The following is a 27,065-nucleotide window of genomic DNA, read 5'->3' on the forward strand; positions in this document are numbered from 1 at the left end:
TCAAAGGCTTCAAAGCCTGCAGTCACTGCTCAGCTCTCAAAAGAGTTAATCAATCAGCAGAATAGACAACTCCTATAATACAGGAAATTAAAAGGTCAGTGCCTTTGCTTATTCCAAGTGCTGTGGCCTCCAACAGCTGAAAACACAAGGCCAGTCCTCCTTCCTATGAACCAAATCTAGAAAAAAAAACTTAGTACAGCAATTCAGCTAGCAAGAGAGCAAATGCTTGTAGTATACTAAAAATATTATATTAAGACTAGCCGGAGCAGCTAAAAGGCCCACAGCCCACAGTTGCCGCCCTCCTCAAAACACAGCTAGAGGATTACCTGTGAGAACAGCACACAGCCGTAGTTAAAGACAACTAGCCCCAGTGCAGGTCAAAGGCCCTAGGCCCGCAGCCCCCGCCCAGGTTCGAAAGTATTCACTAATGACTATAAACAACCTATAGTCCAAAGCAGCGTGATTCATAGGTCTCAAAACACTGGTAAATACGCCGAACAGACGCAATGCAGTCTCTATGCAATCTTGTAGCTTGCACGCATATGACAGGATAGTCACTTGTCTGATGCACAATGTATATTATGCTTCCATGAGGATCAGTAGCAAGTGTTCCCAAAGTTCAGTTCAGCCGTAAGGTTCAGAAACAGAAGGGACTTAGGGCCACACTAGCAAGGCGAAACTTTGCAGCAAAGCAAAGCAGGGTCACAGTAACGCAGCCACTGGCCCAAACACCCACTAGCAAGCCACTGGCCCACTCAATGCAATTAGAGACAATGCAGGGATAGAGTTTACGTGTTTGTAATCCCAACGCAGCACGTCCCCAAAATGGTTGTACTGCTCTCACAAGGTACACAAGTCAACACCCAGCTCTGCCCTCAATTTTAACCAGTACTGCAGGGCCAGAATGGGGATTCAACATACCAAATTCACAGGGCAGCAAAATGGTCCAATCAACCTGCAGTCTGAGTCCCAATCACAATCAAAATGTCAGAACACAGCTTCTGATACAGATTGTATCCTCACCAAATGCTGAAAATGGAAGCAGATGTCTTGTTTACCTGAACAAAGTGACCCAGTCGCCTTATTCTCGTCACGGACTGAGCACTCAGCGTCCTCGCTCCGCAGTATGGCACTTGTTATAGAGGGAATGCAGGCTCCTCCACCAAATTGAAAGAAGTAGCAGAAAGACTTGCTACAGGTCAAATAGTGCAAACGGACAGTCAGACTGTACACTCAGCGTCCTCACTCCATGGTGGTATTAACTGGCCATTGACGGTACCAGGTGCAAAATGGTACAAGTACCTGGGCATCTAATAGAAGTGCCAGGCAATTGCCTAATACTTACATAAGCCAAAATTGTTTTCTTTGCAAATGCTCGTTTTTAGCAGGACTTCAGTGTGCTTATATATGAAGTGGCTGATGGCAATCCAGGTTAAGACATGTTTTATCCAAAAGTATATATATTTCACACTGTAAAAAAAGGTGATTCAATATACACAAGGCATACATTAGTTTTCAAAAATTGATTAGCAACTGATTTGATTAGCGATTCGGTACTAATATTTTAAATGTCATCAGACGTTATTTGCACCAAAGTCATACAATTTGCAGCAATACAGCATTTTTGTGTACTGCTGAAGCAAGACAGTGTTATGTTGGGCACAAGGTAAATAGGATTAATGCTAAAAGATTGCACGGGCTTAGCCAATGATACACCCCCCCCCACACCCCACCTCAGCTAGGAGAAACAGTAAAAATGGTTCCTACCTTAGGATGGAATTGCAGACTTTAGAAAGTGGAAATTACAGACCATCTCTTCAAAGAGGACGAGGAAAGCGTTAGTAAGGAGCTAATAAGGAGCTACACCCGTACGGCACGAGGGACGCACTAGTGTCGGTTTGGTGCACCAAAACAGCAAAGCCTGTGTACTGGAAAAACAAAACAGATTCCGGTAATGAGTTGTCCCAGGGCTCTCACCAGTTCAATGTAGACAATCCAATAAGAAAGAAAAAACGGTCAGTCACACCTGTAGCTGCTGATAAGCAAAATATGTATACAACTGGGAGTAGCTTGCCCTTAACTAATAGGCAACTGAGTTCAGATTTGATCAGCCGTGGACTCCAGGCTTGAAGAAACGCCACCAGCACCCTGTGATGCGGGAGCTGCAAATTGGATGCTCCCTGAGGCGTTAATGGCCTGAACCGCGTGATAATGAGCAATGTTAGAAAGAAGTACGGCGTTGAGCATGCTGGGAGCCGCGTAGTAGGAGCAGCATGGGAATAAACGGTGAGCCGCGAGTACCATGCAGCTTTAAGTGAGCTGAAGCCGTGTAGATGGGGAAGCGGGCAGAAGCTGCGGAATAATACTCTTTGCGGCGTTGAGTGAGCTGAAGCCGCGTGGATTTGGAAGCGGGCTGCAGCTGCGGAATGTTGTCAAACTCCCGCTGGAGGCTGGTTGAAGGAAAGCTGGCAGAACACCAGCGAGAGCCACAGCCTCCATACAAGAAAAGCCTTCTGACAACCCCTACAAGGGTTGCACAGAATCTGTAAGAAGCTGAATGGAACGGCTACGGGAACAGCACTATTAGCTAGCTAAAACGAGTCTTGGGGCTAAAAGCCAAAAAACAAAACACTAATCAGAAGCACCGGATCGGGGCACCACAGGGCTTAAGTATAAAAACCACACCACCAACCATGTGACCCAATCCCAGTTACGTGCTTACCCAACAACGTTTCCATGGAAATCTCCCAGTAATTCTAAACGGAGTGTAGAACGGTCTCGCAGCCGTTCTGTTAGCAAAGTATCTCTTCACAGGTGATTGCACAGAGGCGAATGAAACCTGTCTGGCAGGCATGACAGACAAGTGAGAGTGTCTGTAAAATGTAAATGGTTAGGTGAATGAACTGGCACAAAAACAGATATGATAAAAAGGCCCTGACATTTTTTTTTCAGTGCAAGGTTCTGTGCAGCTGGATGCTATCATTGTTGCACAGGTCAGTGTCCTGTATTTTGTATGCTTCACCCATAATATGCCGTGTAAGGACAAGTTCTGAGATTTTGTAAACCAAAATGTTCACAATGCTAAGGGAAAGTTGTAGCCCGAGACTGAATACGTGGAATAGATTTGTGGTAGGTGGGTTAATGGCCAGTGCCTGGCATTGATATCAACTGTTTATAATATACTGTTAATTACCACTTTCGAAGGGGAGGGCAGGGCTGCCAACGGTCCTCAAGGCTGAGTCAGGTAAGCATAAGGAACAAGTTACTTACCTGTAACTGTTGATCTCCAGACTGGGTCTGGCATGGATTCACATGCTCATGAATATTCCCAGTCGTCAGGCTGGGAATCCTCGGTAAAGAAAAAATAATTTTCAGTTTTGTTTCTGATCCGTCTTTCTTAGTAGTAACCAATCGCTGGTCTCTGGGTCATACTGCCCCAACCAATGACTGCCCTCTCCCCAATGACTGCCCTCTCCCCAAGCCCTGCCCCTGGCAGCCATCCTCAGATTTGGTAGCACGTAAACTGGCAGTATGACCAAGTGAAGAGCCGCAGAGGGGAAGGAGGGAGGGTTCACATGTGAATCCATGCCAGACCCATGCTGGAGAACAACAGTTACAGGCAAGTAACTTGTTCCTTCTCCAGCATGGGGTCTGGCATGGATTCACATGCTCATGAATATAAGAATACAAGAATAGCAATGCACAACCACGGGTGGTGGCAAGGCTCAACATTAAGCATTACATAAAACTCAACATTGAGCATCTCTTACCTCCTCACCAGGCTCACCTTAAGCAAACAGGTTGCGCAGCACTGCCTGGCCGACTCTGGACTCCTCCCTGGAATCCCGGGCGACGCAGTAGAATCTCGTGAAGGTGTGCGTCGACCTCCACGTAGCAGCCCTGCAGATGTCAAGCAGGGGCACACCAGACAAGAACGCCGTGGTAGCAGGGTTCTATCTGGTCGAATGGGCTCTCGGACAGCCGGACAACGGTCGGTTTGCCAACCGATAACAGTGCATGATGCAGCCGGAGAGCCATCTGAAAATGGAAGCCTTCGAGAGAGCCTTCCCTTGGCTCACAGGTCCAAAGTTCGCAAACAGCTGTGATGTCTTCCGAAAACTCTTCGTTCGCTTCACGTAGAACTTCAGCGCTACAGCTACATCCGGCGAGTGCAAAGTCCTCTCGGCCGGCGACTAAGGCGACAGGAAAAAGACTGGTAACGCCAAGGGCTCGTTGAGATGGAAGTCCGACGGCACCATGGCCATGAAGGAGGGGTGCGTCCTCAGCACCACCCTCATCTCGTGGAAAGTCAAGTATGGAGGCTTGCTGGAAAGGGCCTGAATCACTCCCACGCGCTGTGCACAGGTGATGGCCACAAGGAACACTGTCTTCCACGACAGGAGCCTCAACGAAGCCAAATGCAAGGGCTCGAACGGCGGGCCCATGAGCCTGGTCAGCACCAGGTTGAGCTCCCACGCCGGGGCTGGAGCCTTCATCGGCAAGAACGATCGAAACAGTCCTTCCATAAACTCCTTCACCAGGCGATGTGACCACAGGGACGACCGTCCTGCAGTTCTGGTGTATCGGGAAATCGCTGCCAGATGTATCTTGATGGAAGCGTGAGATAGTCCGGCTTTGGCCAGCGACAGCAAGTACGGTAGCACTTGAGGGGCTGTAATCCATAGAGGGTTATCTTCTGTGCACGGCACTAGACAGAACCTCTTCCACTTGTGTCCGTAGCACTTGAGTTAAGGAAGCCCTGGCCTTTGCAGGAACCCCTCTGCAGTCAGCCGGGATATCGTACCCCCCCAAACTCTAGTGCTAAAGGAGCCAGGCCTGCAAGTTCAGCAACTCCGGGTTGTGATGAAGAATGGCGCCTCCTTCTCTGGAGAAAAGATCTGCGTCCGTCGACAGCTTGACTGGTGGGGACACTGACAAGTCCAGAAGGTCCGGGAAATACATCTGTCTCGGCCACCTCGGTGCGACAAGGATCATTCTGCACCGGGACCTCTTGAGTTGGTTGATGAGCCTGAGCGGCAACGGAGGGAACGCATACAGGAACAGGCCGTCCCAGGGGAACGAGAAAGCATCACCCATGTTCCTCGGCTGGGGGAACCTGCTGGCGAACCTCTGGCTCTTGGAGTTCGTTGCCGTCGCAAACAGGTCGATTTGGGGTTTGCCCCATCGCCGGAAGAGTTGATCCACTTGATCCTGGCTTAGTTCCCACTCGTGGCACGAGCGCAGCTCCCTGCTGAGTGAGTCGGCGATGTTTTTTTTTTATCCCTGCTAGATGAAGGCACCAGAAACATCCCCAGGGCAACGGACCAGTGCCACAGATCCTGGGCTTCCTTGGACAGAGCTGGGGATCTGGTTCCTCCCTGCTTCCGGATGTAGAACATCGTGGTGGTGGTTTCAGTGAAGATCCTCAAACATCTTGCCCTTGAGGGACAGGAGGAATGACTTGAGGGCCCAGAACACTGCTCGGAGCTCCAGTATGTTGATGTGAAGCGGCCTCTCCTCCAGGAGCCACAGGTCTCTCGCGTGAAGATCTCCGGTGTGCGCGCCCCACCCCTTCAGGGAGGCATCCGTTGTCACCGTCACCTGGTATGCTGGGGTCTGAAAGTCTGTGCCCGCGGCGAGATGCGCACAGGTGCCCCACCATCGAAATGGCGGAATACTTAGTTGAGCGAGATCTTGTCCTCGAAGCTGCCCGTCGCTTGTGTCCAACGGGCGTCTAGGAACTCCTGCAGAGGACGCATCTGAAGCCTGCACAGGCGCACCAGATGCAAGAGGACATCATCCTGAGAAGGGACTTGATGGACCTCACTCTGGCCACGTCCCTTGCCAGCAGACGCTGCACCTTGCCCAGGATGGCCTGCGTTCTTTCCTCCGACGCAAGGCCAACTGCACTACTGTATCGAGCTTGGCTCCCAGAAACATCACGACCAGGTGGGATTTGGGGAAGTTGATGGAGAATCCCAGGTCCGTGAGCAGCCAGACGGTCTTTGCTGTGTGTTCGACGGCGAGTTCCCTTGTCCCTGCTCGGATGAGCCAGTCGTCCAGGTAGGGGTAGACGTGGATCCCCTGCAAGGCGCAGCCGCACCGCCACTGGTGCTAGGCACTTGAACACCCTGGACGCCGACTTCAATCCGAATGGGAGGGCCTTGAACTGGTAGTGCCGCCCTTGGACTACGAACCTGAGAAACTTTCGGTGTCCTTTTAGGATGGGGATGTGAAAGTACGCATCCTCCAGATCCAACGACGATAGGAAGTCGCCTTCCTCCAGCTGGCCCAGCACGTGCTGGAGGGCGACCATGCGGAACTTCTGTGCCTTGATGTATTTGTTTAGCCGACGCAAGTCCAGGATGGGACACCAACCTCCTGTCTTCTTTCTGACGAGGAAGTATCTTGAGTATACTCCGGAGCCTCTTTGGGACGAGCTTGATGGCTCCTTTCTTGAGCATCGCCCTTACCTCTAACAGCAGTTAGAGACGTGGTTTTCATTCCTGGCCACCGGTGGAATTCGGGGGGCACTTCTTTAGAAATTCCAGAGTGTGCCCGTGGGCCAGGGCATCCAGCACCCAACGGTCGGTGGAGATGGACTCCCACACGCTGACGAACCTTGTCAGCCGGCCTCCCACCGGGATGCTTCGGTGGAGGCCCTACGCAACGGCCTGTTCAGTCTTGCTTGGAAGCAGCCTTGCCGCCTTGGCCTCCTTGGAGACGATGGCGAGATCCACCTTACTTGCCTCGTCCCCTGTAGGCTTCTTGCGACAAGGAGCGGGCCGCCTGACGGTAGGTCGAGGAGCCGCCGCTGGATCCTTTGGAGGCACCTTGCTTGCCTCGGGAGTTCCAAAAGGGCGGCCACCGTTGCTGCAGAACTCCCAAGGCCCGAGCCGTCTCCGTGTTGGTCTTGATGGCCTGCAGCAACTCATCCACAGTCTTTCCAAACAAACAGATTGTTCCCGTCGAAGGGCATGTCCAAAACCTTGGCTTGCACGTCCTGGCGGAAATCCGTCGCCTTAAGCGACCACTGCCGTCGAAGGCAAACGCTGTTGCCCAACTGGCGGAAACCGGTGTCGGCAATGTCCATGCCCAGAATTATGGTGTGGTCCGACGCCACCTCACCCTCCTGTAGGATCGCCAGGGACTCTGCCCTATTGTCGTCCGGGAAGTCCAACAGGGGGGGCGATCTTGTACCACAATCGCTAGGGCGTTGGCCGCTTTAGCTCGTCGTCCCACGGCATCCAGCTTCTTTCCCTCGCCGTCTGGTGGGGAAGTTGAGGATGAAGCCGATGCCCCACCCCCGCCTTGTTCTTGGCCGTTGCTGAGACGACCGAATCCGGGGCCGGCTGTGCCCTAAGGCACAACGGGGCGGCATCGGGGACCCGGTACTTCTTCTCGTACAGGTCCCTCTTGTCAGGTGTCGTGGATGGGTTCTTGAGGAGGGCAAGTCCCTCGTAAAAGATGTCATCCAGTAACAGCACCGCGAGGACCGTCTTCCTCTTGGCCTCGCGCCGTTGGTAGAGGAACCCTTCCTTCCTCCTCCTCATGGCAAAGCTGAAAAAGCGTGGATGCCCTGGCAATCATGGCGTGGAAGGAGCCAATCTCGTCGGGCGGGGACGCCCGAGGAATCGGAGGCGGGAGGCCAGTCCCGTCGCCGCCGTTGTCATCTGTCCCCGTCGTGTCCGTTCCCGTGTCGTCCCTCGGGATCGGGGAAGGCGACAAAGGCTGAGAAGACCGTGAGGGCTGAAGGGGCACTGGATGAATTCTCCTCCTCGTGTTCAGAGGGCTTCCCAACGGACCCGGTACAGCTGGGTCGTCCGTCGGGGGTAGGGGCAGTCTCGTCCTTCTCTCCGTGCATAAGGCTTGGATTGCCGTCAAAATGGTCGCCGAGTTGTCCTGAGGCTCGGGTTGCGACAGGCGTGCCGGGAGCGACGGTTGTTCCTCCACGGGAACCTCGTCGTCTTTACCACCCTCTCTCTCGTCGTCCCCCTCCTCGGGATTCCTCCCATAGGGCTGGGCCGCTTTCAAATTCTCGGCCAGTTCCTCCTCGGAAGTTGTGTCCGTGTCCGTAACGGTCACTGCCCCCCCACCCCTCTTTTTCCACCGGAGTCTTCACGGGGATCTTCTCGATGGTCTTAAAAGAGGATTCCCTGCGCGGAGGGAGGGAAACTCTGGGCCCCGAGGTCGCCTCCACTGGGACAGCCTCCACAGGCTTTGCCAGGGCCTCAGCGACTCCCTCGATAGAGGCCTTAGCCGGGTGGATCAAGGCCTTCACCACCTTGGGCGCGCTCGAGGTCTTCACCTTAGGGGGAGAGTCACCGCCTCGCTCCCCCTCGGCCGGTTCCTTCGAGATCGACCGGGGACTCTCCAGAAGCTTAGCCGGGTTCTCAGATTTTCTCTTCCCCGAGCCAGAGCGTTGGCTCGCGGTTGATGGCGTCTGAAGGTGCACCCTGCCTGGCAGCCGAGGAGCCCGACCATTCGGCGCTCCCGGTGCTTTACCTTCTGTTGGGCCCCAGTCGCCGGGACGCCCTCACAGGACTTAGAAGACCGCAGGGGCGACTTCTTCTCACCTGCTGGGCTCTTGCCTTCCAGCCAATTGGAGAGGCAGGTCCGGCGATCCCTCATCGTCCGATCCGAAATGTTCATGCAAAACGAGCAGTCCTTCCCCACGTGCGTTTTGTCCTTGTGGAGGCAGTAAAGGCACTGTTGAATGCTCGTCCTCCTTGAACACATTTTATAGGTTGCATCCAGGGCAAGATAAATCCGAAACGGGTCCCCGTTGATCGGAAGTAGAAACGGTGGAGCTCGATTAAACCGAAAAAAAGAGAAATCTCCTTGAAAAAAAGCGCAAAACGCAGTAAAAGCTCTAGAGCTATAGCACGAGGACTCCCAACACTCGAACATGCGGTAGAAAATCTGAGCATGGCTGCCAGGGGCGGGACTTAGGGAGAGGGCAGTCATTGGCGAACTTTGGACCTGTGAGCCAAGGGAAGGCTCTCTCGAGGGCTTCCATTTTCAGATGGCTCTCCGGCTGCATCATGCACTGTTATCGGTTGGCAAACCGACCGTTGTCCGGCCGTCCGAGAGCCCATTCGACCAGATAGAACCCTGCTACCACGGCGTTCTTGTCTGGTGTGCCCCTGCTTGACATCTGCAGGGCTGCTACGTGGAGGTCGACGCACACCTTCACGAGATTCTACTGCGTCGCCCGGGATTCCAGGGAGGAGTCCAGAATCGGCCTGGCAGTGCTGTGCAACCTGTTTGCTTAAGGTGAGCCTGGTGAGGAGGTAAGAGATGCTCAATGTTGAGTTTTATGTAATGCTTAATGTTGAGCCTTGCCACCTCCCGTGGTTGTGCATTGCTATGTATTCTTATATTCATGAGCATGTGAATCCATGCCAGACCCCATGCTGGAGAAGGAACAAGTTACTTGCCTGTAACTGTTGTTCTCCAGCATGGGTCTGGCATGGATTCACATGCGAATCCTCCCTCCTTCCCCTCTGCGGCTCTTCACTTGGTCATACTGCCAGTTTACGTGCTACCAAATCTGAGGATGGCTGCCAGGGGCAGGGCTTGGGGAGAGGGCAGTCATTGGTTGGGGCAGTATGACCCAAAGACCAGTGATTGGTTACTAAGAAAGACAGATCAGAAACGAAACTGATACGGATTTTTTCTTTACCGCGGATCCCCAGCCTGACGATGGGGAATATTCATGAGCATGTGAATCCATGCCAGACCCCATGCTGGAGAAGTGCAGCATGCCAGCCCTGCACACCCATGAAAGTGATATTTATCACTATTAGCACTCAGAGCTACCATCTGGGGTTCTGATATTTTTTTGTTTTGGTTTGTAAGGGAACCAGCCCTTTCCCAATTCACGCTTCCCTTAAAAAGAAATTACCCATATGTCCGCGATTGGAAATAAGTATTCCCAGGACCTGAACGTGAGCAAGGAGGTATGCAAGTGAGCGAGCATGGGGTTGAAGTTTGGCTCTGCAGTGGAGGATTGGCTTGGGACTCTGCCTACAAGGACAGGGTGAAGCGGGGCAAATGCGCAGTGGCCTGGAATGAAATTCAGGCAGATAATTGAGATTCGGCTTGCATTGCCAGGTTCTGAATTCGTCCAGCTGTGTCCTGCAGGTGCCATTATATAATGCAATCTTAATCGTAGAGCAAAGTGATCTCTGGAGCCAACTACAGTGTTATGGTATTGCAGTAAATCTGTAGATGTACAAACTGGATGGAACAATTGATCACTTCTGTGCGTAAATTTAGCTCTGTGGATTCATGATGTAAGAGGAAAGAAAGTAAGCGACTAAGCAGAGTGGATAGCAGCAGGTAGAGAACCCGGCCATCTCACTTTCAGGGTAGCTGGTATAAAGCAACAGGGTAGAATGTCAAGGACTTTGGGATCAACTCATGGGTTGAGCACCAGTTGCACATATGTATGCAGCCAGCAGGTCACAGAAATAAGTTTGCTATTAAAAGTATTTGGCCATGTGATAATGCACATTTTCAAAAGTGTTCAATCCTCAATATGATGCACTTTCCCCAACAAAAGGAAATCTAGTTTAGACTGAGATGTAGATACAGTAACTTAAACTTTACTGGAAAATTTGGCGACAATGTGTTTTACAATAGCAATAGTGTATTATGTATCATATAACAACTTAAATCTTTGGAAGGGAACTGCAGGACTGCCTTTTAAAAAGAATTAAGTTAACACATACTGGTCTTTACCAGAGATAATATAGTTTACTTAATACATGCATTATCTCAATGACTTATACTTTGCAATTATTTCCAAAAAAAAAAGGAGCTTGCCTAGCAAAGGTCTTTGACAATTTTAAAAGTGGATGAGATTACTGTAGCACGATCTCCCATAAGCAGCTTTGAACTTGCAGTGAACAGATAAAAGATGGTGATTGGAGCACCAAGGGTAAGAGGATTGCCAGGTGAGCTGTGCTTTCATTGAATAAGGTAATTTAAATAGCAAGTTGTGCTACACAAGTGTCAATTTAATTAGCAAACCTATAAAATTGTATAGCAAATTGCTATGAGACACTGCTTATTTTATGGCTTGATACACTTATTTAATAAAGTAGGTGGATCATCAAGGATATCACGTGTAGTAGTATCCCATTGCTCTGAAAGACATTCACGGGTAATTTCAAAATAGAAAAGTGATATTTATTCCTTTTTCAAAACAATTAAAAACATTGGTAGTATACCAAAAGGTGTTAAAAAGACATACTACATGAAAACATTAGAAAGAACAATTAGTCTGTTGAGATGGACATTCAATTCATTCAAGCATTAAATTGACAAAGAATCGATGCAATAAAAAAAAAAAAAAGAAGAGTCCGTGTGATCAGTTACTTCGAAAATATCCATTCCATATCTGATTTGGGTAGAGGGCGATACTCCTAAATAAAGGAAAATTGGTTCACCAATTTCTTCCCCAACTTCGAAGTAGTTCAAAATTAAACCTATGTCAATATGTCAGTATGTCTGAGGAAACAAAAAATTGGTTGGCTGATTTGATTCCTGACTCTTAAGTAGTCAGAGATTACACATGTCAATATATCAGTACGTTTGAGGATATCAAGTTTTACACATTTTTAGGTCCATAGAGGTTTAACTGAACACAACAGAAATAGACCCTCTTGTGGACAGGGTACTTAAATATCCATGTGTGGGTCGGTCAGGGGTAAACATACAAAATGGGAATGAATAACCGTGAATGTTTCTGACCGGGATACCTAAAATCAATAACATCTGCCCGAAATGTAGCACCACCACAGATGTGAACTTACCCTTGTGGTAAGGTAGGGGGAGTTCCAAGAGTAGAGTCTTCAGTCAGAGAGTGCGGCACAAAACGAGTACAGCGTTCCTATTGGCTCTGTCTATTCTGTGGGTGGGAGAAGTTGAATAGAATTGATAAAAGATTGCAAAGTGCTCAAAATACTGTTGTGGCACTAGGAGTCAAATGTGGGTAGTGGAGCCACCCAATCTTTTTAAAGGGGGAGGTATATAAATGTAAGGATAAAGAAGGTAAGGGAACCTGATGCAAGTGGTCAGAGGCTGTAGTTTTGTGGATGTTCTACCAGAAATGATGGTCTGCGGCTTGATGTGGAAAGCAACAAAGATACCTAAAGCAAAGTAAAAATATGTTTCAATGGTAGCCCTATTGGAAGGAAGCAAAGGAGCTAGCAACTATATAGGAGAGACCCTACAGCACGGTATACCTTAGCGGCTTGGCGTCATCAAATACATGTCCGTATTTAGTCGTCCATCCGGGAGGAGGCCTCCTGTTAAGTCTCGAACCTAAGATCCACGGTATCCTGTGGGTGTGCTGAAGGAAGAGAGGCGTTTGGTAAAGTAAATGACTAACAAGGAGACGCCATATTTATACGGTGCCTTCCAGAGGCCTGTAACACAGCATACCTTGCAGAATCTTTGCATTGTGGCAAGTGTTCCAATGCGTATCCTCCGGTCTGCAAGGTCTAATGTTATACCCGTTGCTATGGTGATATTCCAATATGCGCTCAGTGACACATGCTGTCTGAGTGTGTTAGCGGCGGTCTCACGTGTGACGTGATCGAACGTCTGTTGCGTTTTTTTTTTCCTCAGCAACCCCTGGTGTTTTTGCAGAAAGGAAACTGACATTTCGCAAGCCTCGATTGGTGCCTTGGTAGCAACAGCCTCGCGTGTGACATTCAAACGTCTAGATTTGTATGTACGTTGTCTAGGCAACTTCCAGCGCTTTGCAGAATGCGATGCTTTGACAGTTTAAAAGCCTCAATTGTTGCCCTGGTAAATCTCACCATTAGTGCAAACCCTCCATCTTCCCAAGGCAAGGCAGGGAGTAGAAACAACACTAACATACCTGAGAGATACAACTCACACTATTCAGACATTTGAAAACTTGGAATTTGACCAATCAAGCTGTTGGCTAGCGACTATGGATATCAAGTTGCTCTATACTAGCATACCACAAGATCAGGCTATTGAGTGCATGAGAGAACACCTAACATAGTCCAGCCTGCAGGACAGTGTGCAAGACAACTTTATTATAGAGCTAATGACCCTGGCACTATGCAAGAACTACTTCACCTTTTTTTTTTACAGCGTGGACTATATATACATTTTGATTACATTTGACTCCCACCACTGCTGAGTACAGGGGCACCCACTTATTAGTTAGAACATAAGACATTTATTACATTAGAAATTGGTTCACAACTCCAATTAAGACATTAAGTCTCAAAATGTGCTTTGAAAGGCACTAGGAGTGGAAGGTTTGATGGTAAGGCTTGACCAAAGAGCTCAAAGAGTTCCATGAGGAAGGGGCAGGAACAAGGTGTGAATGGCCATAGGGATTAGCATGGCCATGAGCAGTCAATGGGTGGGCAAGTAATCAAACATCTACATGCCATGTGTCCCTCATATGCCATTCCTCCCTATCTGTATTCAAATGCATCGTTTCGGTTTATAGGTGTCGCAAGCGACATCTAATAGTCCAAACTAAAGAAAGGGTGTCTCATAGAAGCCCATGGAAGGAAAGCAGAAAAACAAAATCTTTCCTAACAGTGTTGTATACCATAAAAGGTTCACAATAGGAATGCCCATACAAATATTTATTTGCAGTACCAATGAAAAAAAAGTGTTTTTAAATGATGTGCATTCTTGTCTTACATAATACATTAACAGTACTCAACTCAAAATTGTCAGTACAGACACATTGCAAATTTCTGCACAAGTGCAGCATGTGCCTCTATAACACTTATGCTGCAAAACACACTAAACACACCTACCTGGAGCAGGGACAGAGCTATTGTGCTTTATGAACTAGTTGCGTATTTTGAATCACACACTTTCAATTGTCATCAAGTAGCCATGTTATGTAGTTACCTTTTCTACGGCTTTTGGGTTTTCCATCTTTTGAATGCTTAGACTGGTCTTTCGTGCCCTTGTCCGATTTGCTTTCTCCAGATTCGCCTTCACTCAGGCTTAGTTTTTTTCTCAATAACTTGTGCCTGTACCTGGGCTTCTTTGCCAATTCAGAGTCTGAGTCAGAATCTGAATCATCGGAGTTTGATTCCGCATCCCCATCAACTGTTTAAGAGAAAATAGAACTAGTCAGTATGTCCACAGTTTTAAACCCGTCAATTACAGACAGCTAGATTATGCAAATGAATAGGATATGAATGTATAATGCAGATGAAATACAAGAAAAAGTGTCCCGCCTTTCAGGGAAAATGGCTTGGCTGGTGTGAACTTGTAATTCTACCACTTTCTCGCACATATGTAGCTACAACAAATGAAACCAGCAAAATAAGTTGCATGACTGTGCTGATCAAACTTACAGGCCCATGAGAAGCTGACGATATAGGAGAAGCAGAGAAGTGCACTGATTGGTATCTATCGATAAACATCTAATGCATTTTTTTAGATGGTAAAGGGTATAGTTTTATAAAAATGGGGATTAAAGGTTAAACAAAGGTGGTCGGGGGGGGACCACCCCACCCCCAGTTAAAAAAAAAAATCATTAGATGCTTCTTTTTTATAGATGGTATAGGATTAGATGCTTTGGCTGTCGATGGAATGACTATAAACCCACTAATCATCTCACCAACCCAAACAAGACATCTAATACAATGGATAAATCTACTGTGCAAGCCTAGTGTTACATCGGAAATTCATTTGTGGTGGTTCTGCTGTACCATTTATGGGACACAAAAACAATTAGCTTTTTCCCCCCCTGTTAGGCAGAAACCTGTGCAGTTCCCTCTGGGACCACTGCAAAAGATTTAGGACTACAGGTGTTTGGCAGTAAACCCACTTGGTAGCAGCCTGTACCACACAGATTCACTGGGTAGCTATGGCTGAGCAGTAAACTTCCCTCAAGAAGAGTTAAGCAGTATACAGGGTAGTCACAATAGGTCAAGAGAACACAATAGAACAAGTAAACACTGACCAGGGCTTGGTGTAAAAGAGATATCATTATTTATTTAAAACCACATCTAGAAAACCACACAGGCACTAATAGTAAGTCATTCAAAAACACGGTCACTAAAAGATATACACTCCCTTAAAAGAATATTAGATAAGTCTTAAGTAAAGCCCCACTTATTTTCAGACAGCGGTGAGCGCTTAACGTAGATGGCACTCTAATAATTTGGTTTAAAAAGGGAGAGAAAAGCAGAGAATAAATTGAAACAGATCACAACACTTTTTCACGAACACAACAAGAGAGGAAGGCAAAGTAACACCGTGAATTCAGAGTCAGTAGGCCGGATCCGCTTTAAGAGGACCAAAACGAAATGTGTCCAAGGTCACATGGTTGCAGTGCACAAAAGTCTTGTGACGGTATAAAAAGGAGTTGGACCAAAGAAAGGGACCAGTTAGAGGGTCAAGGCGGCCAGCCCAGTCCAGAAGGTTAAGGGGTTATTATTACCTTGTAGCAATCTTTAGCAAGGGAGGCCTGGCGGACACGGTACCTTAAAGTGGTGAGAAGACTCCAGCGGGGGCAGTTGTTCCTGGCAGCGGATGCAAGTCGGTGCTTCGTCCGGGGGAAGAGAGGATCTCGTTGAGGAGGAAGACCGGAGTCTGTTGCACTGCCAGGGAAGAAGCCAGCCGCGGAGTTTCTCAGGTACAAGGAGCGGTCCGTTGATTCGCGGTTCAGTGGTAAGTGGCTATATGGCTGCCGGGGTGCTTGGCACAGGCAGTTCGACCACAAACCGGTCTGGGGTGAAAGAGAAGAAGGTAAACTGGTTGTGCCCACCAGTCAGGGGAAGAAGCCTCTCCAGCTGGGAGATCTTCTCTGTCGTCGGGAAGTGGTGAGTCGGTTCCGCAGGGCTCCACCGGTGGTGTCGTCGTGGTAGGTCGGCTCAGCTTCTCCCTCGTGGGATTCTCAGGTCCTGTGGCGACTTCTGAAGTTCCAGTCCCAAAAGCCCTGATTTTATGCAGCATACCCCTTTTCACTCAGCCTAGCTGTCAAACAAGCTAAGTGGTGAGCCGGCTCACCACTTGGGCCAATCACACAAGAGTGCGACTTGAGTTACCAAGGTAACTCAGTCCAGGGTGCCTAAACCCCCTCCCACACCTCCTGTGGTACCCAGAGTGGCACCACTTTTGGAGGCTTCTGTGGAGAAGCCCGCCAAAATGTGGAACAAAGGGCTCGACTTGGGTTGGAGTCACAGACGAGAACACAAACGCCATTTTAAAATCGACTCCTGGCAAAAAATACCAACCAGCGAATATTAATATTAATTAAATAAACCGGCGGTATGTTCGAGGCTATGAGAATTAAATAATTAAAGTTGGTAGCCTCGAACAATGGGAAAATCCCATAGAGAAATATTTGCGGTCGAATATAAAAAGTAGTATCCACTGTCACCAGCCAAAACTCGATCAGGGGGACGGAGACGTACCACCTCGACTAACAGACCCCGGGGCAATCAAATTGCCCCGACCAGTACGTCCACAATTTGATGGTTTGTACTGGTTTCTGTTAATAATTTGGGACTAGTAAAGCCAATGATGACTTTACATGCCCTGGGAGACAGTAGTCAGTCCCAGGGTATGGAGTCTATGGTGGGGGGTCACTATGACACCCCTGTGTTACTGCACGGAGGATGCTGTGTAACACACATAGTAAAAACACGAGACCCTATGGAGTAAAGGACCCCATAGCACACATTAACAGTCAAAGGAACACCATAAATAATTTCCAAGAGTGGGAGAAAGTCTCACTCTTGGCAGGAGAAAAAGAAACATACTCCAGAAATCCAGCAAAGCTGCTGGGGGACTCACTAGGTTAGGAAATTCAGCCTAAAGAGAGAATTCTCTTTAACACCACCCACTTTGATTTAATGGATCTTTGACCTTATTTTAGTGGTCTGAAGGAGAACTACTGGCGTCCCCCTGTGACTGTCACCCCATATCGATGTGCTGCCCCATGGCAGCTTGAAAGGCTCCTATGTCCGGGAGCAACCTATTATGGTCGCAGAATGATATCACACCACAATTGTGCTGCAGAGTAGACTGGTGGCAGCTATGATTTAATTTTGGCTTCAGCAAGGGTGTAGCTGTTTTTACCACATTAATAGCTAAATGTACCAGTATGATACCAATATGGGTGAGAAATGGATTTCTTTTAAACACTACATCATTTTTTTGGGGTCAATCCGTTTATTTGTGGATACCAGAAGACTGACCTACAAAAAGTGCTGTGCAATAAGGGCTCAGTCTGAGGGCAGCACGCACCTTCATTAGTGGTTTGGACTGGTTAAGAAATGGCCACTGCAGCAGACAGCACCAGTGAACTTGAATATTTCCAATATTGTATTGCCAGTCGGTTTTGCTGGCCACTAAAATCTTTTGCTTGTCCACCTGGTGTGACTAGAGGGCGGTTTAGGCCAGCGTATAAGTGAATGTGGAGTAGACACTGCACTGATCAGTGAATGCTTACCTGAACCGTTGGCTGATTTGTCACACAGCTGGACTGCTGATTTTTAGGGCCAGTTATAGAGCAAATTTGATTTACCCTTTCAGGAGGTTGGGCTACAATTGTCGTTCAATTCATTTTCTTAAATTACATGTTTTGCTTATTTTAAAATGGGGCTTCCCATCCCCATACCTATTCTCCCAAACCGTTCAGCGCACCTTTTCTCTCCCCATTTTTCACTTTAACGCACCACCTCAACTTTCATACATCCCTTTCGAATCTTAGATTTCTCAAAAGATGTGCTAAAAATGGTGGGGTTCTTTATAGAATTTTAATTGGTGACTATATATGTCGAAGCAAAAACAAAGCGGTGATGGCTGGAAGGTTTAGAATTAATCTTAACCACTGGCATTGCTCTGGGCAACCCTCCAGACCACTGTTCTTTGCCTGCTAAGCCATTACAGAAGGGGAAAGACCATATGCAAATCAGGCGTGGCCCCACCCCAAAAGAGGCAGTCCAACCCGAAATGCTAGGTCACATCCCTTCTGCACGAGACCACAAGCATCCCCAAACTTGTTTCGCCCTTGTTGGGGCTCATCAGTGAGGAGTAGCTTGGGTCTTTAGGTCCAGCAGGCACGGGACCCACGCCTGGGCATACCCGTCCCACTCGGGGTGACAAAGCAAAAACAAAGAGGTAATGGCTGGAAGGTTTAGAATTAATCTTAACCACTGGCATTGCTCTGGGCAACCCTCCAGACCACTGTTCTTCGCCTGCTAAGCCATTACAGAAGGGGAAAGACCATATGCAAATCAGGCGTGGCTGGGTTTGGTTATAGTGGTCAATCAGTCCTGTGTCCTTTGTCTCTTGCTCCCCGTTTAATCTTTTGACTGCTGGATATCCTCGTGTCTGTTACTCAACCTACCAACAGTTCTCCTCGCTAGCTGGACTGGCTGTTACAAACTGGGGCCGTTTCTGGGTTGCAGCAGTATTGCAGTCCCGTTAAATCCTGTTGGATTAAGCACGTCAATGGGAAGAGTGCTTACCCAAAGAATGGTGGGTCACCTTTACTCTGCAACGGTGCTGTCTTGGCCCAACCTGGATTGTCCCCAAGCATTGTCCCAGTTGTGGAACAATCCTTATTGGCTGGCTGCACCGTAGCAAAAGACACAGTGAGCAAAGGTGCCCAACCACAGAAGATGGGTGTGCACCCTCAAAAAGAGCCAACTTGTGCAGAACAAGTTACTTACCCCTGCTAATGTTCTTTCGTTTGAATGCTCCTCCCACATATTCCTCATCTTATAATTATTCCTCCAGCTTCAGCTGTTTCAGACATGTTTTCGACAAGTGATGCTGTGTGCCGTATATTTGAATCGTTGACCCTCGAGGCCCTCCGTTAAACTGACAATGTCATCAGTATACTAGCGCACCCAGAGCCAATTGGCTTCAGTTTTGTTTTTCCCCCTGCTGAAGAGGAATTACCAGGCTTACCATAGACTGTGGGCTTCAAGAAAGCATCAAGTGTAAGAATACGTACATTCTACGGCAGGGTAGGCTGGGAGGGGCGTTGAGAAATACGTGGGAGGAACATCCAATCAAAAGAACGTTACCAGGGGTAAGTAACTTGCTCTTCGAATGGATTGTGTCCTCCCACTTATTCCTCATCTTATGATAGACTACCAAAGCAGTAATAATTTGGTGGTGGGAGTACGAATTATATTTTGTTTAAATTGTTGTCATGGACTGCATGAAGGACTGCTTTAGCAAATTGTCCTTCCTAACTAGAAGATGAATCCAGGCAGTAATGTTTCACAAACATGTGAATAGATGACCAAGTGGCCGCTGAACAAATCTCTTTAATTGGGACACCTCTCTGAAGAGCAGCAGTGGTTGCCATGCCCATTGTGGAATGTGTTCTTAAGCCTTCCGGTGGGCCTTTGCACGCTAACATACATGCCCCAATAGCCAGGATGATCCATCTGGATAGAGTGTTTTGTAACAGGTAAACCTATTTAGGACCAGTATAGCCGTGGAATGGTGGTAAACATCTTTACTGTTAGTCTGCTGAATTCAATACAGCGTGGGAATCATCATATCGTTTGTTTCCTCCATAATGACATGTCTGTACGAGGTAGGTTGTTTGCTAAATGTGGACTGCATCTGTTCTTCACAAACGGAAATCTTATAAACATCTCTATAATCCATGTTCCATCTATGCCCAATGGAAGATAGAAATATTGGCGGTGGTTGGTCATTTTGGTTCCTGATTGTGATGGTAGTTCACGATCATCGTAGGTACAAATACACTTCTATGTGGGAACTTTTCCCAGGTCGTCTTCCTTGAAATAATATAGTGCAGCACAGATTTACAAGTTTCCTTATACTGTTCTGGGCTGATAAACTTAGCAAATAAATGCTCCAAGTTTATCCAGTACACATTTTGACGAAATGTTAGCCATTCTTGATATATACAAACTGAGAGCCCTTTTTGGGTCCAGTCTATGTAATCTTTCCTTTACAGGAGGAGGAGGTGGATAGAAAGATGGCAAAATTATCTTTTGCGACAAATGGAAGTCAGAGATTACTTTAGGTAGAAAAGAAAGTTCCCCACCTCGCGCCCCTCCCACCCCTCCGAGAACAACCTTGTCTTTATAGAAAACCATATTATGTGCGGGTTTATAGAAAAGTGCCTGCAACTCGTTTACCCTGCAGGATGACGTTATTCCAATTAGCAAAACAGTTTTGCAGGTTAATGGGCTTGAGTGTATAGACTCAGAGAATGCACCTTAGAAATGTTAACACCAGGTTAAGATCCCATACAGGGACTTTGAATGGAACTGGTGGAAATGCATTAATAAGACCCTTTAGGAATTGAACAATCAGAGAGATTTTAAAATATGAATCCTTCTTTGAGGAGTGTTTGAAAATAGATAGGGCCGCAAGGTAACCTTTTATTGTTCCAATCTGGAGCCCCAGATTCACCAAATGTAACAAAAAAGAAGGCATCATAGGTGTGTCACATAGAAAAGGATCCACATTCTTATCCCTGCACCAGCTGCTAACCCGGTTCCAACGGCAGCTGAAGATGATGTTGCTGGCCTTCTGGCCGAAAGCAAGATCTCCATTACGTCATCTGGGAGGTCCCAATCCTTAGATCTCAACCTCTCAGAAACCATACGTGAAGATCGAGTCTCTTGACCTTTGGATGAAGAACCCCAACCCGCCACTCGCAAGAGAAGGTCCTCTCTTTGTTGAAGACACATTGGAAGGCAGATGGGCATGTCCAAAAGGTCCAGGAACCACGACGTCCTGGCCCAATCCGGGGGGATTAGGATCTTGGATTTCCCGAACGTTCTCAACCTCCTGATCAGATGAGGAATGACAGACTAAATGAAACGTGTAGCGTAGTGGAAATTGTCAGTCCACTATGAACATGTCCCGTAGAGCTCCTCTTGGGGGAAATTCCCTTGAGCAGAACAGTTTGCACTTCCGGTTGATGCTGGCCACGAACAGATCCACTTGAGGGGTTCACCAACCGGTGAAGATCTCTTGACGGACTTCCTGAGCTAGCTCCGACTCGTGGGACAGACTGTTCAGCCTGCTCAGAGCGTCCTCCGCCATGTTCGCCTTTCCGGCTAGATGAACTGCGGATAGAGAGATTCCGTCTTGAATTGCCCAGAACCAGAGCTGCATTGCTTCTCTGCAGAGTGGTAGTGACCATACGACTCCTCTTGCTGAAGTAGTACATGGCCACTGTGTTGTCCGTCATTATCAGGACCTTCTTTCCCCGTACAGAGGTAGAAAGGCTCAGCTCAAAAAGGTTGTGTAGTTTGGGCTCCGATGGAGACAAACGACTGCTGATTGTCAGGTCGTTGGCGTCAGCTCCCCACCCAGTGAGTGAGGTGTCTGTCACCACAGTTATCTCCAGCCATGGCCGCCAAAAAGATTCTCCCTTGAGAATGTTGTTTTTGCAAGCCCATCACAGAAGGTCCTGAGCGATTCTGCTTGGAACTTTCGTTCTGAGAATTGGGACCATTGATTCCTGAGAGCCCAATGGAGGAATCTTATTCTGAGGCGAGCCTCTGGAATCAGAAAAATGCAGGATGCCATGAGACCTACCAACATCACAACTAAAAAAATTATATATATCAACATTTCTAATAATTTAACACAACGAGAGCAGGAGATCCTATCCAGCTTGAATACATTGGAAGATTATATCATCAAACCCTCTGACAAAGGTACTAACATTGTCATTATGAACAGGTCTGACTACATCATTGAAGCCGACAGACAGTTAAGGGACCATAAATGTTACAAATTGCTGGATATGGACCCCACAGTAGAAATGAACGACAAACTTTTTGAGTTACTAATGGAAGGAGAAAGGCTTATTGGAGGAAGACATGTGTAAATATTTGCATCCCAAGTTTCCAACGATGCCCACAATTTACTTCTTGCCAAAAGTCCATAAAAATAAAACAAGGCCACCCGGGAGACCAATCGTAACTTTATGTGGGGCACTACTTGAAAATGTGTCAAAACTAGTAGAAGAAACATTGATAAAATTTGTCACCAACCTGCCGTCATATTTACAAGACACAAAGAACTTTCTGAATAAAATAGACGACATACCCTGGGAAAAGACATACCTACTAGCCACACTACACATGGTCTCCCTATACACTTCAATCAAGCACAAAGATGGATTGCAGTCTTGTGAGTACTTCCTAAAAACCAGATTGTTGAACTACCTCGAGCTTGGTAAGATGATCTTAGAAATGATCAACCTCTGCCTAACAAATAATAGTTTCTTATTTGATAACAAGTTCTACAACCAGTTGCAAGGAACCGCCATGGGGACAACGTTTTGCTCCCTCATACGCAAATTTAACGATGGGATGGTGAGAGAAGTTCGCAGCATGGGTCCCCTCAAACAGCCACCAAACGGACAAAGTGATCTTGTGGCTGCGTTACATAGACTATTTTAATTTGGGATGGCCCCACTAACGAATGGTTGGATTTTGTTAAGTCACTAAACATAAATGAATGTAATCTTCAGTGCCACAGTAAGACCAGCATTGTCTATTTAGACATACTTGTAACTGTGGCTCAGGATAGTTTAGTGACTGAACTGTATCGAAAACCCACAAGCTCCTACACACCACTGTATGCTAAAAGCAACCACCCTACATCATTAAAGTGGAGCATCCCCTACGGTGAATATATCCGCATTAGACAGAACTGTTCTCAAGTGGAAACTTTTGATAAGGAATATAGATCTATGGCTCTGAGGTTTCAACAAAGAGGCTATCCGAAAAAAGTGCTGGAGAGAGCTTATCTTAAAGCACAACAAAAGGATCGTCTGATACTACTGATGCCTAAGGTTCAAAATGAAAATGCAATAGAAAAACAGTCACACAACTCATCTTGACATTCAGCAAAGCCCCAAAGCACATTTGCCATATAAAACAAACATTGGCATGTACTTAAGCAAGATGAGCATCTGGGGCGAACCTTGGGAGCAAACATCAATATCACCTATAGACGATCCACCTCTTTGAAAGATAGCCTAGTGTCCAGTTACATGAGTCCCAGAACCACATCAGTGATCCCGAGCTGGCTAGGTGCCAATCCAGAAGGGTTCCATAAATGTACAAAGTGTAAGGCTTGCAAATTTGCAAAAAACATCAAAAACTACCAACATCCAGCACTGAAAAACAATGTGATCATAAAATCCAGGATCACATGTGAGACCGAGTATGTTGTGTAAGTCCTTACCTGCCTGTGCAATCAGTGGTATTTCAGGAATACGATCGGCTAGATAAAACTCAGAATTTTACAACACATAAGAGCGATCAAAAATGTCGATCCAACATACCCTATGGCCCTACATTTCCAAGAGAAACACGGAAGGAAACTGAAAGGATTTGGGTACTTTGGAATACATGCCATCCAAAAATCAGCAAGGGGTGGCAATAGGGAACTCTTACTGAGACAAATGGAAACTAGATATATTCTAGACTATGAGACCAAGAAACCACGGGGCCACAACTTAGATGAAGAATTATATACATTCCTAGGCACCTAACTTTTTAGAGCAACCTTTGATGTAATTACAAGTAAGAATTGCTGAAGAGGATTCCAGATACCAGCATGGCATGTTCAGTTCTTGTCCCTTCAAATAATATGTGTTTTTATGACTATTCATGATGAACCTGATTATTAGCCTCGTGTCAATGTAAATGCAAATACCTTTTGGCGATTATAAGTTTGTTTGCGGCACAGACAGAAAATAGGCTTCTCATTAGTATAAAGGTTAGAAGATCTTCTAAATCAACATTTTTTCCATAAATGAAGGATTGAACATATTTTAGACCTTTCTTTTCCTTTATTCTTATTTCTTGATTTTAATATTTTTTCACTTCTTTTCTCTTGTCAGGGCGAGCAACTTATCTTTTTGTTGCAGTATTTATTAACACAAGAATAGAACTATCGCATGCACAATCTTTCCTTGTCTGTCTCTCTCCATCTTTGGTTTAAATAACCTTTGGGTTGGCAACACCACTTATGATTTACTTTGCAAGTGAGGTTTTATTATATGTAGGCAATTTATTTTACGATTGTTGCTAACTTTTAATCATTGCAGTAATTAATGAAACGTGTATTTTTATAGTCCAAAAAAAACCTCTTATGCACTAAGCACTTTATTTTATTCTCACTCAGAATAATACTGAGAGGCTGCTAAATACACGCTGCACCTTACTAATTAGGAGTTGTACTCCGTGGCTGATGATTGCACATAGCACTTTAACAACATTTTATTGTATATAGCATATTTTGCACAGTTAGTCTAAATAGACACTAGAACAAGGATTTGAAATGCACATGAGTCTCAAAATGAAAAGTCTAAGTGCACTTTGCACTAAATTTCAAATACTGTATTGTTCATATCAATAGACACCGGATATGCAGTGATTTTTACTTTGTAATATGTCTTTGCCTATTACTCAGAATGTTCGATTTCACAGCATGCTTAGTTTTGTTATGCCATTACGTGTAGCTCAGCTCTTGAACCCATTCAAAGATGGCAGACTTGTGTAACAGACTCATAGGAAATGTGTGCGACTCTCTACACTAAATTCAGAGTTCAAATCTGTATAAATAGTCCTTCCTTTGTGTTTCTCGCCCTTAACGTGAGCAAGTGGTTTTTTACCGCGAAACGCGTCGTTTTTGTGCTGTTTTCCCTTTCTGTCCTGGACATTTAATGAATTAAAGAACATTTTTTGGCTGACTAGAATGGTTTGCTGCCTCAGTGTTTTGCCGTGATTCCTGTATGCAAGACCGCTTCCTGGAGTGCCTTCCGCTTTCCCTGCACTTCTGTACAGGGTCCAATATATATATATATATATATATATATATATATATATATATATATATATATATATATATATATATACACATTACTCACTGTAATCGTATTTCTGATGCTTGTATCTGCTTAGATTCACATGTTGTGCATAGGCCAACATCTGGTGGAAGCTGCAGAGTATTACAGTTTGTTTTTCGAAACTAGAAAATGGGCGTCAGCACAGAGCGTGCCAGTAATACTATCCCTAGTGTGACGTCCACTGTACGCACGATCCCTCACGCGTTTAGGACCCTCAGATTGTATTTTTTCTGACATGAGGAGTAGCATGAGTACAGATAATCCAAGCAGATAGATAAGACTACAAGCATCCATGCGCCTTCTCAGACGGGAGGGAGGGCGGGCGCATGTGAATCTAAACAGATACGAGCATCAGAAATACGATTACGGTGAGCAATGTATCCATTCTGAGACTTGTGGAATCTGCTTAGATCACATGCAGTGCATAGATTAGCGAGCAGTGTTAGAAGGAGGTGGGATGTGAGAAGGGTCATGGGCAAATAAATGTCTTAGAACCACTTTTCCCACTTGTGTATCTGTCTTGGAATGAGTGTCAATGCAGTAGTGCTGAATAAACGTGTGAATAGAGCTCCATGTAGCTGCTTTGCAAATGGTGTCAAGGGGTACATTTGCAATGAAAGCCAGAGTGGCCCCAGTGCCTCTTGTAGAGTGGGCCCTTGGCGTAAAAGGCAGAGTTTTATCTGAAAGGGAATAACCCAGCTGGATAAATTTGATTATCCATTTGGAGATGGCACCTTTAGAGACGCGATCTCCTTCTCAGTTGATCTGTCTTTCTTAGCGGTCTGGTCTTGTCTACGTAGTACAGGACCGCTCTTCGCACATCTAGTGTGTGTAGTTTCACCTCAGCAGAGCTTTGGGGTTCTTGGTAGAAGGCCGGTAGCTCAATGGACTGGTTAACATGGAATTTTGAAATGTACTTAGGTGAGAACCTAGGGTGAGTTTGTAGAACCAGTTTATCCTTATGAACAGTAAAGAAAGGATCCTGCATGACAGTCTAAATTTCACTGACCCTTCTTATAGATGTAATGGCTACTAAGAAGGCAGTTTTATAGGTCAGGTGTTTGAGACTAGCTTTATGCATGGGTTCAAAGGAGGGGCCCATGAGTTTAGCAAGCACCACATTAAGGTCCCATCCTGGTGGTGGGTTCGAAATTGGAGGGTGGAATCTCTTTACCCCTTCCATAAAGGCATTAACCACTGTTACATTCCACCACAACACCTTGTTATGGGAGGTGGTGTAGGCTGACAGCGCCGCTAGGTGTACCTTGAGTGAATTAAATGCCAACGCTGGGTCCAGCAGGACGAGCATGTAGGTGACAATATTGGAAGGAGTGCAATCAACTGTGTTGATCTGTTTATTCTGGCACCAAATAACTAATCTCTTCCATTTATAAAAGTAACGGTGTCTTGTGTTCGGTTTCCTTGATTCTTTTAGGATATCCATGCATCTCTGTGGTAGATTGAGATGGCCAAACTCTATGACTGTACTAGTCTTGGCGAAACAACCACTAGTTCTTCCCGCTGACCACTTTCCTGAGACCACTGTTTCGCCAACCATTCCTGCATGGGTCGCAGGCGCGCGTGGGGAACCAGGTAAATACATGACGCCATCATGCCTAGCAAACACATCGTTTTGCGAACCCTTATCTGACGACTGGACTGATATTGAGGAATTTGCAGTAATAGATTCCGAATTCTTTCCTCTGTTGGAATGGCCATCCCCTCTTGAGTGTTTAGAACAGCTCTTAAGAACTGTTTGGAGGTGCTTGGCAGCGGGCTTGATTTCTTCTCGTTGATTGAGAAGCCCAATTCGAAGAGGAGGTCGATCGTTCTTTGGATGTTGGATCTGCAAATTACTGGGGTATCCCCCGTGATGAGCCAGTCATCCAGGTAAGGGTACACTGGGATTGCCTCACTGCGTACATGTGCCGCCACCACTGCCAGTACCTTGGTGAAAACCCTTGGAGCCGAGGCTATACCAAAGGGCAGCACCTTGAACTGGTAGTGCTGACTATCCAGCTTGAAGCTCAAGAATCTTCTGTGCGCTGGGAACATAGAAATATGAAAATAGACATCTTTCATGTCCAATGTTGCCATGTAATCTCCCTTTTTTAGTAGGGGGATTACTTCTTGGAGGGTAGTCTTGCGGAATTTTTGA

At 46.5% G+C, this 27,065-nt stretch overlaps 1 protein-coding gene across 1 annotated transcript in view; it reads right to left on the reverse strand.

The window, feature by feature from the left end:
* ATRX (ATRX chromatin remodeler) overlaps positions 1-27,065 on the reverse strand; it is a 2,430,811-nt gene that overhangs the window by 1,661,162 nt on the left and 742,584 nt on the right. The window contains exon 12 of the mRNA XM_069612585.1: positions 13,921-14,124. Coding sequence (XP_069468686.1) covers positions 13,921-14,124 — 204 coding nt within the window. The remainder of the gene's footprint in view (positions 1-13,920; positions 14,125-27,065) is intronic.

This window comes from Ambystoma mexicanum, chromosome 5p (assembly GCF_040938575.1).
Source record: "Ambystoma mexicanum isolate Mex_15411 chromosome 5p, UKY_AmexF1_1, whole genome shotgun sequence".
In the NCBI taxonomy this organism is placed as follows: Eukaryota; Metazoa; Chordata; class Amphibia; order Caudata; family Ambystomatidae; genus Ambystoma; species Ambystoma mexicanum.